Source organism: Chelonia mydas, chromosome 1 (genome assembly GCF_015237465.2).
Source record: "Chelonia mydas isolate rCheMyd1 chromosome 1, rCheMyd1.pri.v2, whole genome shotgun sequence".
NCBI lineage: Eukaryota > Metazoa > Chordata > Testudines > Cheloniidae > Chelonia > Chelonia mydas.
The window spans coordinates 5,875,585-5,892,018 of NC_057849.1; the positions used below are offsets into that span (position 1 = coordinate 5,875,585).

General features: G+C 44.8%; 1 protein-coding gene across 1 annotated transcript; it reads right to left on the reverse strand.

Annotated features, from left to right (window-relative positions):
- Positions 1-3,480: 3,480 nt before the first annotated feature.
- Positions 3,481-4,446, reverse strand: LOC102943668 (olfactory receptor 51G2). Its single transcript, XM_007069842.4, has one exon. It carries the CDS (start codon positions 4,414-4,416, stop codon positions 3,481-3,483), a length of 936 nt encoding a protein of 311 aa, XP_007069904.4. The 5' UTR covers positions 4,417-4,446.
- Positions 4,447-16,434: the final 11,988 nt, after the last annotated feature.

Below are 16,434 nucleotides of genomic sequence, written 5' to 3' on the forward strand. Positions count from 1 at the left end.
GGCCTCCGCAACTGCTCTAGGACCCTCTCCAGCTCTCTGCTAGCACAGGTTCATCAGAGATGTGCTACCAGGGCATGTTACAGTAGCCACTGTCCACAGGATCTGGTGAAGGGATGTTTTACAAGGTGGACTAGGCCATACAGAGATGGGAAGGCTGGTTAGAGGAGCTGATGTGCACAATACCTTAGCCAGAGACTGGCTGGATTTTTCTAATTTTCCATATACAGAGGGAAGCTATAAATTCAGTCAGTGCAACCTTCATTTACGTTGGAAGGGAGAGGAATATGAGAAGTCTTCAATTTCTCTTGGGGATTCAAAATGTCAGCTCTGTAAACAAATACTCTTGCCTATCTATCCCACACTGGGATAGATTGCACCCTCAGCAAGTTTGCGGATGATATTAAGCTGTGGGGAGAGGTAGATACACTGGAGGGTAGGGATAGTTTCCAGAGTGACCTACACAAATTGGAGGATTGGGCCAAAAAATCTGATGAGCTTCAACAAGGACAAGTGCAGAGTCCTGCCCTTAGTATGGAAGAATCCCTTGCACTGCTACAGTCTGGGGACCAACTGGGCTAAGTGACAGTTCTGCAGAAAAGGACCTGTGTCTTACAGTAGATATGAAGGTGGATATGAGTCAGCAGTGTGCCCTTCTTGCCAAGAAGGCTAACAACATTTTGGGCTCCATTAGGAGGAGCATTGCCAGCAGATCGAGGAAAGTGATTTTACCCTTCTATTCATCACTGGTGAGGCCACATCTGGAGTACTGCATCCAGTTTTGGTCCCCCCACTACAGAAATGATGTGGAAAAATTGGAGACAGTGAGGAGAGGCTGAGGGAACTGGGCTTATTTAGTTTGAAGAAGAGAAGAGTGAGGGGGGGGATTTGAGAGCAGCCTTCAACTACTTGAAGGGGAGTTCTAAATAGGATGGAGCTAGGCTGTCCTCAGTGGTGGCACATAACAGAATAAGGAGCAATGATTTCAAGCTGCAATTTGGGAGGTCTTGGTTGGATATTAGGAAACACTCTTTCACTTGGAGGGTGGTGAAGCACTGGAATGGGTAACCTAGGGAGGTGGTGGAGTCTCCATCCTTAGAGGTTTTTAAGGCCCAGCTTGACAAAGCCCTGGATGGGATGATTTAGTTGGGGTTGTTCCTGCTTTGAGCAGGGGATTGGATTAGATAACCTCCTGAGGTCTCCTCCAAATCTAATCTTCTATGATACATTGAGGGGAAAGTGACCTCTATTAATGAGTTTGCATTGTACAGATACCTGTGCATTGCATGACAGTATAATTCTGGGTTTATTCTGCAGAAAGAGTGCAAGTCAGGGGAGCTGGTAAATTGTCTGTTGTCTCCTATTTGTGTGTGAGTGGCTTAGGTAAACCACTCAGGTAGCTCAGTTATGTGCATGGCACCACCTGCTGTTGTGTTGGGTGATAACAGGACCTGGAGATGCTGGCTGTGTCACCCCAGAGCAGCATGAGTGAGGCCAGCCCAGATGAATTGTTGGGTGCTCAGCAGTTCCACCGGCTCTCAGACTACACCCCGGTCATAACCGGCCACAGAGGTTTTCGTACAAACTGATAAATTAAACAGTAAAAGTCACCAGGACCAGATGATATTCAGTCAAGAGTTCTGAAGAATCTCAAATATCCAATTGCAGAACTACTAAATGTGTTATGAAATCTATCCTTTAAATGGGCCTCCCTACCATATGACACAAACAGCTAATGTGATACTGATTTTTTTTAAAAAGAAAAGGAGTACTTGTGGCACCTTAGAGACTAACCAATTTATTTGAGCATGAGCTTTCGTGAGCTACAGCTCACTTCACAGTCTGCTTTGGACTTAATTATACTGAATAATTTTGTCTCCTCTGCAAATTTTGCCACCTCATTTCTTACCCATTTTTACAGATCATTTATGAATACGTGGAACAGCACTGTTCCCAGTATAGATCTCTCTTGGACACAGCTAGTTACCTCTCTCCATTCTGAAAACTCACCATTTATTCCTATACTTTCTTTCCTATATTTTAACCAGTTATTGATCCAGGAGAGGACCTTTCTTCTTACCCTATGACTGCTTACTTTTCTTAAGAGCCTTTAGTGAGGGACCTTGTCAAAGGCTTTCTGACAGTTCAAAAGTACACTATACCCTCTGGATCGCCCTTGTCGACATTTTTGTTGACCCCTTCAAAGAATTCTTATAGATTAGTAAGGTCTGATTTCCCTTTACAAAAGCCATGTTGACTCTTCCCCAACAAGTCATGTTCATGTATACCTCTGTTAATTCTCTTCTTTACTTTAGTTTCAAACAATTTGTGAGGTACTGATATTAGGATTAGTGGCCTGCCGATGAAGTGAGCTGTAGCTCACGAAAGCTCATGCTCAAATAAATTGGTTAGTCTCTAAGGTGCCACAAGTACTCCTTTTCTTTTTGCGAATACAGACTAACACGGCTGTTACTCTGAAACCTGATTTTTTTTAAAAAAGGCTCCAGAGGTGATCCTGGAACTGCAGGCCACTAATCCTAATATCAGTACCTCATAAATTGTTTGAAACTAAAGTAAAGAAGAGAATTAACAGAGGTATACATGAACATAACTTGTTGGGGAAGAGTCAACATGGCTTTTGTAAAGGGAAATCATACCTTACTAATCTATAAGAATTCTTTGAAGGAGTCAACAAAAATGTCGACAAGGGCGATCCAGAGGGTATAGTGTACTTTTGAACTCCTCCTCCTCCTGTGTGTCAGGCCCTCACTCACACACGCAGCTCTGCTCTGCCTCGGTGGGGAGTGGGCTCAGAGGTGTGCTGTGTGCAGAGCCATGAATGGGAGTAGGGGGGTTGCCAGAATGGCTTCTCCTGGGGCTCCTGCATTAATCATGTCTTTGACATGACTCATTCAGAAACACCTGGCTGAGGGCGTAGGGGTAGAGTGGGTATCTGTGCACCTGGAATAGCCCCTGTCCACAGCTGCTGCAGCCCCCATAGATCACACAGCACCCAGAGCTCTCAGGAAGGGCCAGGACTGCGACAGCAGAACACCTCTGCACCGTTTTTCATGGCCTGTGAATTTTTAACCACACACGGGACAGTGACAGGCCAGGTGTAATAGGAAATAACACTCACATCCCTTCTTTTTATTGACTGTATCGAGAGGAACTCTGAGGCCGGAGCAGCCATCGACACGGCTCTTTATGGGCCAACATCCCACCATTCCCCAGGCTCTCCACGAACAAAGTCACTTTTTAAATGCTGCTGCCTGCCTTTGTCTCCTTCCCCCAGTGCACTGTCCTCCCTCACCAGCTGCTCTCCAATTGCTCCAGGCTTTAAACCTCGTCTGAACCTGTCTCTGCATAGTGGAGATCAGTAGCTCATTTCATTTTAGATTTAAGGGTCCAGGATGGAATAGGTGGCCCGTGTTTTCGGTCTCCCATGTCAACAGCACTGGAGCCAGATGATGAACTGACACTTCACTTGACGAACACCCTGATTATCCTTGCACGAAGGTGTTTGGTTTTCACACTGTACACAATTGGGTTAATCAGGGGTGGGACAAGCAGGGAGATGTAGCCCAGGATAATCTTAAGAAAAGGAAAAGAGCCCTCCCCTCTTCTGTGTACCACAGACAGGCCGATCATTGGTGTGTAGAAGAGCAGGACAGCGCAGAGGTGGGAGACGCAGGTGTTCAGGGCCCTGAGGCACTCTGCATGGGACGTGATGCTCAGCACTGTTTTGAGAATCATCACATAAGAGAGAAAGATGAGCAGCGAGTCCAGCCCCTCTGTCAAGAGTGTAACAGACAAGCCATAGATGCTGTTCACTCTGATATCCGAACAAGCAATCTTCATGACGTCCTGGTTTATGCAGTAGCAATGGGAGAGGACATTGGATCGACAATATCGGAACTGTTGAAGGAGAAAAGGGAGTGGGAGCATTACAGCCACCCCTCTTAGCACACACACCAGTCCCATCTTGCCTATTCTTGGCAGGGTTAAGATAGAAGCATATCTCAGCGGGTCACGGATCGCGATGAAGCGGTCAAAGGCCATCAACAGGAGCACGGAGGATTCAATGCATTCAAACGAGTGGATGAAGAACAGCTGGGCAAAACAGACATTGAGGCTGATCTCTCTAGTGTTAAACAAGTATACACTGAGTGTTGTCGGCATGGTGGATATCGATAAGGCAAGGTCTGTGATGGCTAATGTGGAAAGGAAAATGTACATGGGCTCATGGAGGCTTGGATCTGCTTTTATAATGAACAAAATGACTGAATTTCCTACTATGGAAATAACATACATTAAGCAGAAGGGGATGGAGATCCACAGATGAACGTCTTCCTGCCCAGGTATCCCGCTGAGAAGGAACACTGCAGAGTTGAATTTGGTGTCATTGACAGCTGACATAATGTCCTGGGCAGGTCCAAGGAGTTCTGAACTTTCCTTTCTAAAAGGAAAAAGGACAGGAGACTAGATGATATTTAGTGAGACATCTTTCTGCTCTTAGTGCAAGTCTAGAGATTCCCAGGAGGTCAAGGAAGATCAGCAAAAAATAGTCTTCAATTTACTCAACAAATAGGAAGATAGGCATTGCCAGAGTGGATCAGACCCATTACCCATTTTAACAAGTATCCAGCTGCCAGTTCCAGATGCTTTGGAGGAAGTGTAAGATGCCCTGGAATAGGCAGCTTTGAAATAACCTGCACCCACTAACCAGAAAAATTTTGCAGTACCAATCAGGAAGGTTTAGAGCCCATCCAAGAGGTTTTGAAACAATCCTTACTGCTCTATTTTTTTTCTGGTTAGCCATATAAACATCCAGTCCCTGTTTGAATCCTGCTAAACTCTTGGCCCCATTGATATCTTCTAACTGGGAGTTCCACAGCCTACTTGAGCGCTGTGTGATTTTACAATTGCGACTTTACCACAGACAATCTTTCTGGCCCTCCACTTCTGAGTGTGGCCCATTGTATCATGACGTGTGTAAACCAGTGCATGGGTTAAACTGTCATTGTATTTATCTGTCCTGCACTGAAGCTATTTATAAACGTGTTTCATTGCCTCAAAATATATACTTTTTTTATTTTCTCCATTCCTGAGCGTGCAAATTAAGCCACTGCCTCTTTGCAGTATGTGAAATATACATTCTTAGGCACAAGTTCTTAATTTAATAACGTTGTCTTTAATGGCATCACTCCAGATTTACCTGTATAAATTCAATCAGGACTGGTCTCTGTTATCTTTTCCTTACGAAATGATCCCGGTGATATGCTCTGACCCCCCAAAATCCCTCCAAGAGGAACTGAAGTTTTTGCCTGGCCTATGTTGACTGAATCCAGAGAGTTCAATCATCCTAAAGTTTTCTCTTCATCCTCAGAAGACCTTTATCCTCTCCCCATGCAACAGTCCATAGATATTTGGCAAGTTAAAAGCTAACACAGACAGTTTCTTCAGTTGGGCAAGTGTAGGATTAGCATCACATATGGGTGAATAGTGAAAACACTAGATGTGCACTAATATCCGGTTGAGTGTGCAAGTTACTTCAGCCATGCTCGTGTAAGCGGTTATGAGGGTATATTACATACAACCATTATTACACTCCCCTTTCCTGAACCTCAACTCTATTCTGCTGAAATACAGAACAGCAGTTCAGTTCCCTCATGATTTTTCGGAAAATCTTGCACAGATATTGCAGAGGGATTGTGTTCTTGACCCTGAATGTAAGTGTTAGAGACAGTGTCACGAAAGTTTTGTTTCTAATATTTGTATTATAATGAAAAGTTTTGGCATAACATTTAGACATCTGTACTTTCATACACACATGTAAACCCATTCTTTCCCCTCTGATCTTCTTTCAGAAATGATTTCTCAGGTTAGAGTGTTACTTAAAATGTAGCATCTGTCATGTGGATTTCTTCAAAACCTGAAAAGATCGCAGCATTTCAGCCCTCAGTCAATCATTTGTCAGCAAACAAAAGTCTAGTATCTCCTCTCTCTCTGCGTTTAAAGCTGACCGGTTCACCTCAGGTTCTGTTCTGTAGGTTTGTAGTCTATATCTGGAGTACCAAGCATTGGGGTCAGTATACAAAATATTCGTTCCCTGAACTCTCACTCTCTAGTACATAGCAACCCCAACACCTGTTATTCCAGCACCATGAGGGTTTGCAGGAATTGGATTTCAAAGTCTAATGCATGAGTATTCATGGAACTGCATCTCACACATTAAAGTAGCCTATTGCGCTCTCTCTCTCTCTCTCTCTGACCGTCTCTATCATGTATTCATAAAATACGTAGCACCCAGGAACAGCATTGGGTCAGATATGGAGCTGATCTGCCATAATTAATCTGTATGTTAAACTTAATTCTTGGGATGTTTCCTGTATAGCTATATTGGGTTAACTCTTGGGATGACTATGCCATGGCGATATTGGTTTAACACAGTCTTGTTCTTCTTAATTTAATCACAGGCTGCTGGAAAACAAGCAGGAAGGGAAGCAACAGCTCAAGAAAAGCCATCTCTCAAAAAGCACTTCAGGGATTTTGAGAGACAACACCGGAGCTACAAGCTGGGAACAGCCTATTTCCAGGCTCCAGCCATGTTACACAGCCTGTTTTGCCAGCACTGGGAGTCTGTCCAGAGCTGGGGCAACTGTTGCTGAGAAGCTCTTCAGACTGACAGACACAGACACCGCTGGGGAAGTCTGTCGGCCTTCAGCCTGCCTGGGTCCCTGTCAGAGTTGGAGGGCTTGGGGTCAGAGATGTGCACAGACTGTTGGCTGAAAACTCTCTTATTCTCCCATGTTAGTCTTTTTCCCTGCTGTTCAGGTTAAACAGTACTTTGGTTCAAGAAGGCTGACTGGTCACTCGTCTCATCACTGCTCACAGACTCCCAGACAAAAGAACCACAGGTGTCAAACCCTCTCAGACCTGCTCTACTCACAGTGTGCTGTAGCCCAGAGTCAGTACAAGGGTGGGAGGATCCTGGGATTACAGCCCATAAGAGGGCCGGGTACAAGGCCTGACATCTGGAACTCGGAGACCAGAGATGGGTCAGAGATGCAGATAGTCCTGTAACTCTGAGGGGTATCTACAGGAAAGAAATTCTGGAGCCCTCAGCCAGTCAGGAAACAGAAATATGCCCTATGGTGCCTGTTACCACAGAAAGAAAAGGAGTACTTGTGGCACCTTAGAGACTAACCAATTTATTTGAGCATAAGCTTTCGTGAGCTACAGCTCACTTCATCGGATTAACATAGCTCTGAATTCCTGCGTTCACAATCAAGCCAGAGAATAGAAACTTAGACAATTTATTTGCTGATTAAATTTCCAAAAGCATATAAAACTGAGGCGATTTGGGATATTCCGGGGGGTCTCCTAGCGCTTACCCCTGGTAGGATCAGGCCTAGAGCACATGGCACCTCTAGAAAAGGGACCCCTTGAGAAATCCTGACTTGGGGCATAGGAGTTTTAACACTCCGAACTCACTTTGAATCTCAGATTTCTGTGTAGCTTGAATAACCCACCATGGACTCTGGGCAGATGTAGAGGAGTTTCCCAAGGTACCTAGAGCTGCCTGCCCTCCAACCCCATCACTGAGTCACTCAGAGAGCCCAGCTGAGTCCTTTGCCGCTGCACAGAACATCTGCCAATGGAAACAGTTTCCAGCCTTCCCCCTTCACTTCGCATTTTAAAGATAGTGAAACCTGCCAACGTACCCAGTTCCTGCTAGAAGGGGAGCCGCTGACACCACAAGTCTTCACGGTAAATGAAAAGGAGCCATCAGAGAGCTTGCACAGGCAGCTGACAGTATCTATTCAAACAGGGAGGCAGGTGTCTTTATGAAGCATGCTCGCACCTTCCCTTGGGGGCCACTTGGCCATCAGGGAACCTCAGCTGCTTGGCTTAATGTGCACTAGATTTAACCCCGCCATGGCCAATGCAAACTTCAGGAGGGCAATTAACAAGGGACGTGTGGTGATGCTGCCCAACTGTTCTGCTGCACAAGCCCTGCTGCAGGGTCTAGTCCAGGAATCTGGGCTTGTCATCACTGTTGCTGTGGTTCTGATTAGTCACATGGCTACCTTGAGGGCGGCCGAGTGCTAACGGTCACTATGTCACAGCTGTGATCTTGCTGAAATAAAATAAAATAGAATAATAACAATAATAACAATAATATAGGACCAGATTTTTCTCAGCAGCCTCTTTTCTGCATTACAAACCCAGGGTGCAGCCAGGGAAGGGAGATTCCACAAGGAATTTTATCTTAGATCATTCCAGGAGGGGGGTTCCCTTCCCTTCTCCCTGAGAAATGAAAAGGGGGACTCAGGATCCAGGGATCCCCAAAGTTATGCACAGATCTCAGTGATCCACTGGTAGCTAGGCCCCATTCCCATAATCTCTGGGCCTCCACACCTGCTCTAGGACACTCTCCAGCTCCCTGTTAGCACAGGCTCATCAGAGATGTGCTACCTGGGCCTGTCACAGTAGCCACTGCCCACAGGATCTGGTGAAGGGATGTTTTACAAGGTGGAGGGGGCTGTACAGAGATGGGAAGGCTGGTTAGAGGATCTGATGTGCACAATACCTTAGTGGGAGGTTTCTACCGTTCCATATACAGAGGGAAGCCATAAACTCAGTCAGTGCAACTTTAATTCATGTTGCAAGGGAGAGGAATATGAGAAGTCTTCAATTTCTCTTGGGGATCCAAAGTGTCAGCTCTGTAAACAAACACTCTTTGCCTATCTATCCAACACTGGGATAGATTACACCCTCAGCAAGTTTGCAGATGATATTAAGCTGTGGGGAGAGGTAGATATGCTGGAGGGTAGGGATAGCGTCCAGAGTGACCTAAACAAATTGGAGGATTGGGACAAAAGAAATCCGATGAGGTTCAGCTGGGACAAGTGCAGAGTCCTGCACTTAGGACAGAAGAATCCCATACACTCCTACAGACTGGGGACTGACTGGCTAAGTGACAGTTCTGCAGAAAAGGACCTGGGTCTTGCAATGAACAAGAAGCTGGATATGAGTCAGCAGTGTTCCCTTCTTGCCAGGAAGATTAACAGCATATTGGGCTCCATTCGGAGGAGCATTGCCAGCAGATCAAGGACATTGATTATACCCCACTATTCATCACTGGTGAGGCCACATCTGGAGTACTGCATCCAGTTTTGGGCCCCCCACTAGAGAAAGGTTGTGGACAAATTGTAGAGTGTCTAGCGCTGGGAAAAGAAAATGATTAGGGGTCTGGGGCACATGACTTATGAGGAGCGGCTGAGGGAACTGGGTTTATTTAGTTTGCAGAAAAGAAGAGTGGTGGGACGGGGGGGGGGGGGGGTGGGGGGGGGGATTTGAGAGCAGCCTTCAACTACCTGAAGGGGATTTCCAAAGAAGATGGAGATCAGCTGTTCTCATTGACAGAACAAGGAGCAATGGTCTCAAGTTGCAGTGGGGGAGGTCTAGGTTGGCTATTAGAAAAACTATTTCACTAGGAGGGTGGTGAAGCACTTGAATGGGTTACCTAGGGAGGTGGTGCAATCTCCATCCTTACAGGGTTTTAAGGCCCATCTTGACAAAGCCCTGGCTGGGATGATTTAGTTGGGGATTGGTCCTGCTTTGAGCAGGGGATTGGACTAGATGACCTCCTGAGGTCTCCTCCAACTCTAAAATCTTCTATGATTCATTGAGGAGAAAGAAAAGGAGTACTTGTGGCACCTTAGAGACTAACAGATTTATTTGAGCATAAGCTTTCGTGCACTGAATGCATCTGATGAAGTGAGCTGTAGCTCACAAAAGCTTATGCTCAAATAAATTTGTTAGTCTCTAAGGTGCCACAAGTACTCCTTTTTCTTTTTGCGGATACAGACTAACATGGCTGCTACTCTGAAACCTGTCATTGAGGAGAAAGTGAACTCTATTAACAAGTTTGCATTGTACAGATTCCTGTGCAGTGAAAGTATAATTCTGGGTTTATTCTGCAGCAAGGGTGCAAGGCGGGGGAGCTTAGTGGTTCAGGTAGCTCTGTTGGTTGGGTGGCATGACCTGCTGTTGTGTTGGGTGATAACAGGACTTGGAGAGGCTAGCTGTGTCACCGCCAAAGCAGCGGGAGAGAGGCCAGCCCAGCTGGACTGTTGGGGGCTCAACAGTTCCACCGGCTCCCAGACTGCACCCCGGTCATAACTGGCCACAGAGGTTTTCATACAAACTGATAAATTAAACAGTAAAAGTCACCAGGACCAGATGACATTCAGTCAAGAGTTCTGAAGGAACTCAAATATCCAATTGCAGAAGTACTAAATGTGTTATGAAATCTATCCTTTAAATGGGCCTCCCTACCAGATGATGCAAAAAGCTAATGTGATACTGATTTTTTTTAAAAAGGCTCCAGAGGTGATCCTGGAACTGCAGGCCACTAATCCTAATATCAGTACCTCACCAATTGTTTGAAACTAAAGTAAAGAAGAGAATTAACAGAGGTATACATGAACATGACTTGTTGGAGAAGAGTCAACATGGCTTTTGTAAAGGGAAATCATACCTTACTAATCTATAAGAATTCTCTGAAGGGGTCAACAAAAATGTCGACAATGGTGATCCAGAGGGTATAGTGTACTTTTGAACTTTCAGAAAGCCTCTGACAAGGTCCCTCACTAAAGGCTCTTAAGAAAAGTAAGCAGTCATAGGGTAAGAAGAAAGGTACTCTCCTGGATCATTAACTGGTTAAAAGATAGGAAAGAAAGTATAGGAATAAATGGTGAGTTTTCAGAATGTAGAGAGGTAACTAGCTGTGTCCAAGAGAGATCTATAGTGGGAACAGTGCTGTTCCACGTATTCATAAATGATCTGTAAAAAGGGGTAAGCAATGAGGTGGCAAAATTTGCAGAGGAGACAAAATTATTCAGTATAATTAAGTCCAAAGCAGACTGTGAAGAGTCACAAAGGGATCTCACAAAACTCAGTGGCTGTGCAACAAATAGGCAGATGAAATTCACTGTGGATAAATGCAAACTAATGTACACTGGAAAAGATAATCCCCACTATATCTGTAAAATGATGGTTCCAAATTAGATGTTACCACTCAAGAAAGAGTTCTTGGAGTTATTGTGGATATTCCTCTGAAAACATCCTCTCAATGTGCAGCGGTAGTCAAAAAAATCTAACAGAATATTCGCAAAAAGAAAAGGAGTACTTGTGGCACCTTAGAGACTAACCAATTTATTTGAGCACAAGCTTTCGTGAGCTACAGCTCACTTCATCGGATGCATTCAGTGGAAAATACAGTGAGGATGTTTTTATACACACAGACGTATGAAAACATCCTCACTTTTTTTCATGGTCTGTGTGTATAAAAACATCCTCACTGTATTTTCCACTTTATGCATCCGATGAAGTGAGCTGTAGCTCACGAAAGCTTATGCTCAAATAAATTGGTTAGTCTCTAAGGTGCCACAAGTACTCCTTTTCTTTTTGCAAATACAGACTAACACAGCTGTTACTCTAAAACCTAACACAATATTGAGAACCATAGGTGGCAGATGTAATAGGGCAGGACAGGCTGAGCGCCCCGATGCCAAACACCAATTGTGGGGTTTGCACAGGGAAGTTTATGCTTATTATTATGCACCATGCATGTTCCAGGATGGCTGAGGAGGCAAGGTGAGGTCCTGAGCTTCATGGCTTCATTAGTAATCTCCCTGGACTCCATGTCGATTACTGATGAACCAGGAAGCTGAATAACACATGCTACTGTGACAAGTTGTCACCCCCGCGGTGTAGTCTGAGAGCTGTGGGAACCGTTGTGCCCCGCACTCTCCAGCTATGCTGGCCAGTCATATACTGCTTTGTTGGGGACACAGTGAGCCTCTCCAAACTCTGTTATCACCCAACACGACAGCAGGTGGTGCCACACACCTATCTGAGCTTCCTGAGTGCTTTACCTTCGCCACTCAAAGACAGGCAGGAGACAACAGCCAATTTCCGAGCTCCCCAACCTTGCACCCTTGCTGGAGTATAAACCCGGAATTATACCATCTTGCACTGCACAGGTGACTGTACAGCATAAGCTCATTAATATAGGTCATTTTATCCTTGATGTGGGAAAGATATACAACAGCCTTTGTACACAGAGCTGAGATTTTCCCCAGACACCTTACTCAAAACATGCTGCTAAAGATAAAGCATAACACAAGTTTATTAGCTAAAAAAAGATGGATTTTAAGTGAATATAAGTCAGTGGTTCTCAAACTCTTTTTGTGTGGACCACTTGAAAATTACTGAGGGTCTTGGTGGACCACTTAATGATCTTCCCAAATGTTTTTTTGTACTGTTAGCTAAGTAGAATCAGAGAATCAGAGAATATCAGGGTTGGAAGGGACCTCAAGAGGTCATCTCGTCCAACCCCCTGTTCAAAGCAGGACCAATCCCCAACTAAAACTTCCCAGCCAGAGCTTTGTCAAGCTTGAATTAAAAACTGCTAATGATGGATATTCCACCACTTCCTAGGGAACCCATTCCAGTGCTTCACCACCCTCCTAGTGAAACAGTTTTTCCTAATATCCAACGTAAACCTCTCCCACTGCAACTTGAGACCATTACATGGATAAAAGCACTGTAGAAAAAAATAATTAATACTTTTTTGTTGTATGAATAAAAGCACACAACTCATATTTCAATATCAGTAGTCTTACCTTTCTAATGCAATGGATGTGCCCTTGCTCCTCCACCGCCGCAACCCCTGAGCTGAGGCTGGGAAGGAGGGCTATCTCTCCCTGGCAGCCGCAGCTCTAGACCTGGGGAAAGTAACCTCTTTCTCTGGCCGCCACAGCCCTGAACATCCCAAATTCCCCCTATCTCTTCTTCTCACCCCACTGTCCCCTCCCACTTACCGCCTATTACCCCCAAGGCCACCACCTCACCTTAGATGTGCGTCTTCTCCATACATCTGAGGCTCAGATGTATCACCTAAAAAGAATGGTTCAGGTGTGGAAATCTCCCTCACATTCTCTGCCATGAGGACCAATGAAAAGAATTCATTTAGCCTCCCTGCCACAGCCTCATCTTCCTTGCTTGCTCCTTTACCACCTCAATCGTCCAGTGACCCCATTGATTGTTTGACAGGCTTCCTGCTTCTGATGTACTTTATAAAAAATCCTGTTAGTTTTTGTGTTTTTTGCTGCTTGCTCTTCAGATCTTTTGAATTAGGTACACAGTATTGCTAAGCCCCATTCAACAAGTACGAGTCACACCCTCAAAAATGATGAGATTGGATTTAAAATAATGGGATTTAAAAATACGCTAATGTGGGGTTTGTTTTCATGTGTCTGTGGTTTCTCAGCCTTTTGGGGTGCAATTGATTCAGGGTTTCTATCTTTTCTTCAACTATTTTTTTTTAAATTCTTAGGAAAACTGAAAGCTGAGATTCCTGCATGGTGTCCAGCTTCCAGAAGTTGGGGCTCTAAGAAAGACAGGAAATAGTGTGAGACTCCCAATAAAATCTCAGTTGCTGGCACTGATAGCTGTATCTCAAGCAGAGCACCCACAAAAGGAAGGCACTGAGGTTTCGTTAGTGGATATTTCTCGTCACAAACTGACATAGGTGATTTTTTCCCTCTGCAGAGGGCTACAGAGTCCCCTGTTGCGAGGAACAGAGTTATGCTACAGACAGCCAAACATAACAGTGATGGGCTCGAAGAGTCACTGGATCCTGTGGTACAGCTCACATGTCCTCTCCCATTGTTCAGGCAGGAGACATGTACATGCCCAGTAATCAAGGCCACGCACACTATTAATAGAAAGGGGCGTGACCCAAGCCCAGCTCCAAGTGCTTGCTGCTCTCTATTGGACCCAAACAACCCTCAGCCCAGATCCAGCTAACCAAAACTTGGTGATGATGGAAATTGGGATGCAGGATTTGAGTTCTATCTCCAGTGCTAGAGCAGATTTCATTACTCATGGAGAAGTTGTGGGTCAAGATCTGACAGAGGGGCATTGCAGCAGGGCTCTGTTCATCCAGGCAATGCTCTCCAGATACTTCACTCTCTGAAAGCACATCCTGATGCCCACTCTTACTGCCAAGCTGCAGGAGGGACCCAGAACTCCCTCGTCAATGGGTGCTGTGCTAATGACAGGCCTCATCACCAGGGGTGTTGGGAAGAGTTCAGGTTCAGGTTGCAGACGGTACTAAACTGCTCAAGATAGTTAAGACCAAAGCAGACTGTGAAGAACTTCAAAAAGATCTCACAAAACTAAGTGATTGGGCAACAAAATGGCAAATGAAATTTAATGTGGATAAATGTAAAGTAATGCACATTGGAAAAAATAACCCCAACTATACATACAATATGATGGGGGATAATTTATCTACAACTAATCAGGAGAAAGATCTTGGAGTCATCATGGATAGTTCTCTGAAGACGTCCACACAGTGTGCTGTGGCAGTCAAAAAAGCAAACAGGATGTTAGGAATCATTAAAAAAGGGATAGAGAATAAGATGGAGAATATCTTATTGCCCTTATATAAATCCATGGTACGCCCCCATCTTGAATAATGCATACAGATGTGGTCCCCTCATCTCAAAAAAGATATATTGGCATTGAAAAAGGTTTAGAAAAGGGCAACTAAAATGATTAGGGGTTTGGAACGGGTCGCATAGGAGGAGAGATTAAAGAGGCTAGGACTTTTCAGCTTGGAAAAGAGAGACTAAGGGGGAATATGATAGAGGTATACAAAATCATGAGTGGTGTGGAGAAAGTGAATAAGGAAAAGTTATTTACTTTTTCCCATAATATAGGAACTAGGGGCCACCAAATGAAATTAATGGGTAGCAGGTTTAAAACAAATAAAAGGAAGTTCTTCTTTACTCAGCGCAGTCAACCTGTGGAACTCCTTGCCCGAGGAGATTATGAAGGCTAGGACTATAACAGGGTTTAAAAGAGAACTGGATAAATTCATGGAGGTTAAGTCTATTAATGGCTATTAGCCAGGATGGGTAAGGAATGGTGTCCCTAGCCTCTGTTTGTCAGAGGGTGGAGATGGATGACAGGAGAGAGATCACTAGATCATTACCTGTTAGGTTCACTCCCTCTGCGGCAGCTGGCATTGGCCACTGTTAGAAGACAGGTATTGGGCTACATGGACCTTTGGTCTGACCCAGTATGGCCATTCTTATGTTCTCCAATCAGTGCCCCAAATTGTCCTTATGAGAAATACAGAGTTGAAATCTCTCTAAGGCACTTAGCTGTGGCCCCAATTATTGCATCATCCCAGCGCCTCGCAATCTCTAACATATTTAACAGTACAACACCCTGTGTGGTAGGGCAGTGTTACTAACACCACTGGGCATATCCGAAGGCTAGAAGGCACCATTGTGATCACCTAGTCTGACCCGCTGCATAGCACAGGCCAGAGACCTCCCCCACAATAAATCCTAGGGCAGAGCTGTCAGAAGTACATCCTGCTTCCATTTAACAATTGTTTGTGATGGAGAATCTACCATGGCCCTTGGTAAATTGTTCCAATGGTCAATTAACATCATTGTTAAAACATGACACCCTAGTTTCAGTCTGAATTTGTCTAGCTTCAGCTTCCAGCCATTGGAGCGTGTTGTAACTTTCTCTACTAGATTGAAGGGCCCATTGTTAAACGTTGTTCCTCATGGAGGTTACTTACAGGTCGTGATCAAATCACCCCTTCACCTTCTCTTTTTTAAGATACATAGGTTGAGCTCCTTGAGTCTATCACTATAAGGCAGATTTTCTAATAATTTAGTCATTTGCTGGGCTCTTCTTTGAACCCCTCACCAATTTATCAACATCCTTCTTGAACTGTAGACACCAGAACTGGACAGAGGATCCGAGCAGTGGTTGCACCGAACCATACTTCCTCTCTGGGGCTAGTGACCGGGTGTGTGTGTGGGGGGGAGACAGCTGAACTAGACCCCCAATGGCTCCGTCACCTTAAATTCTATGACTCTATGAATCATTATTTTGAGACAATCATTATCTTGGATGCAAATCCTCTCGTCTTAGAGGAGAGGAAAGTGATCAGGAACAGTCAGCATGGATTCACCAAGGGCAAGTCATGCCTGATTAATCTAATTGCCTTCTATGCCAAGATAACTGGTTCTGTGGATGAAGGCAAAGAAGTGGACGTGTTTGTTCCTTGACTTTAGCAAAGCTTTTGACACGGTCTCCCACAGTATTCTTGCCAGCAAGTTAAAGAAGTATGGGCTGGATGAATGGACTATAAGGTGGATAGAAAGTTGGCTAGATTGTTGGGCTCAATGGGTAATGATCAATGGCTCCATGTCTAGTTGGCAGCCAGTATCAAGTGGAGTGCCCAAGGGTTGGTCCTGGGGCCGGTTTTGTTCAATATCTTCATAAATAATCTGGAGGATGGTGTGGATTGCACCCTCAGAAAATTTGCAG

Coding starts and splice junctions, on each gene's coding strand:
- LOC102943668 (XM_007069842.4), bottom strand. CDS start 4,416: ATGTCAGCTGTCAATGACACCAAATTCAACTCTGCAGTGTTCCTTCTC.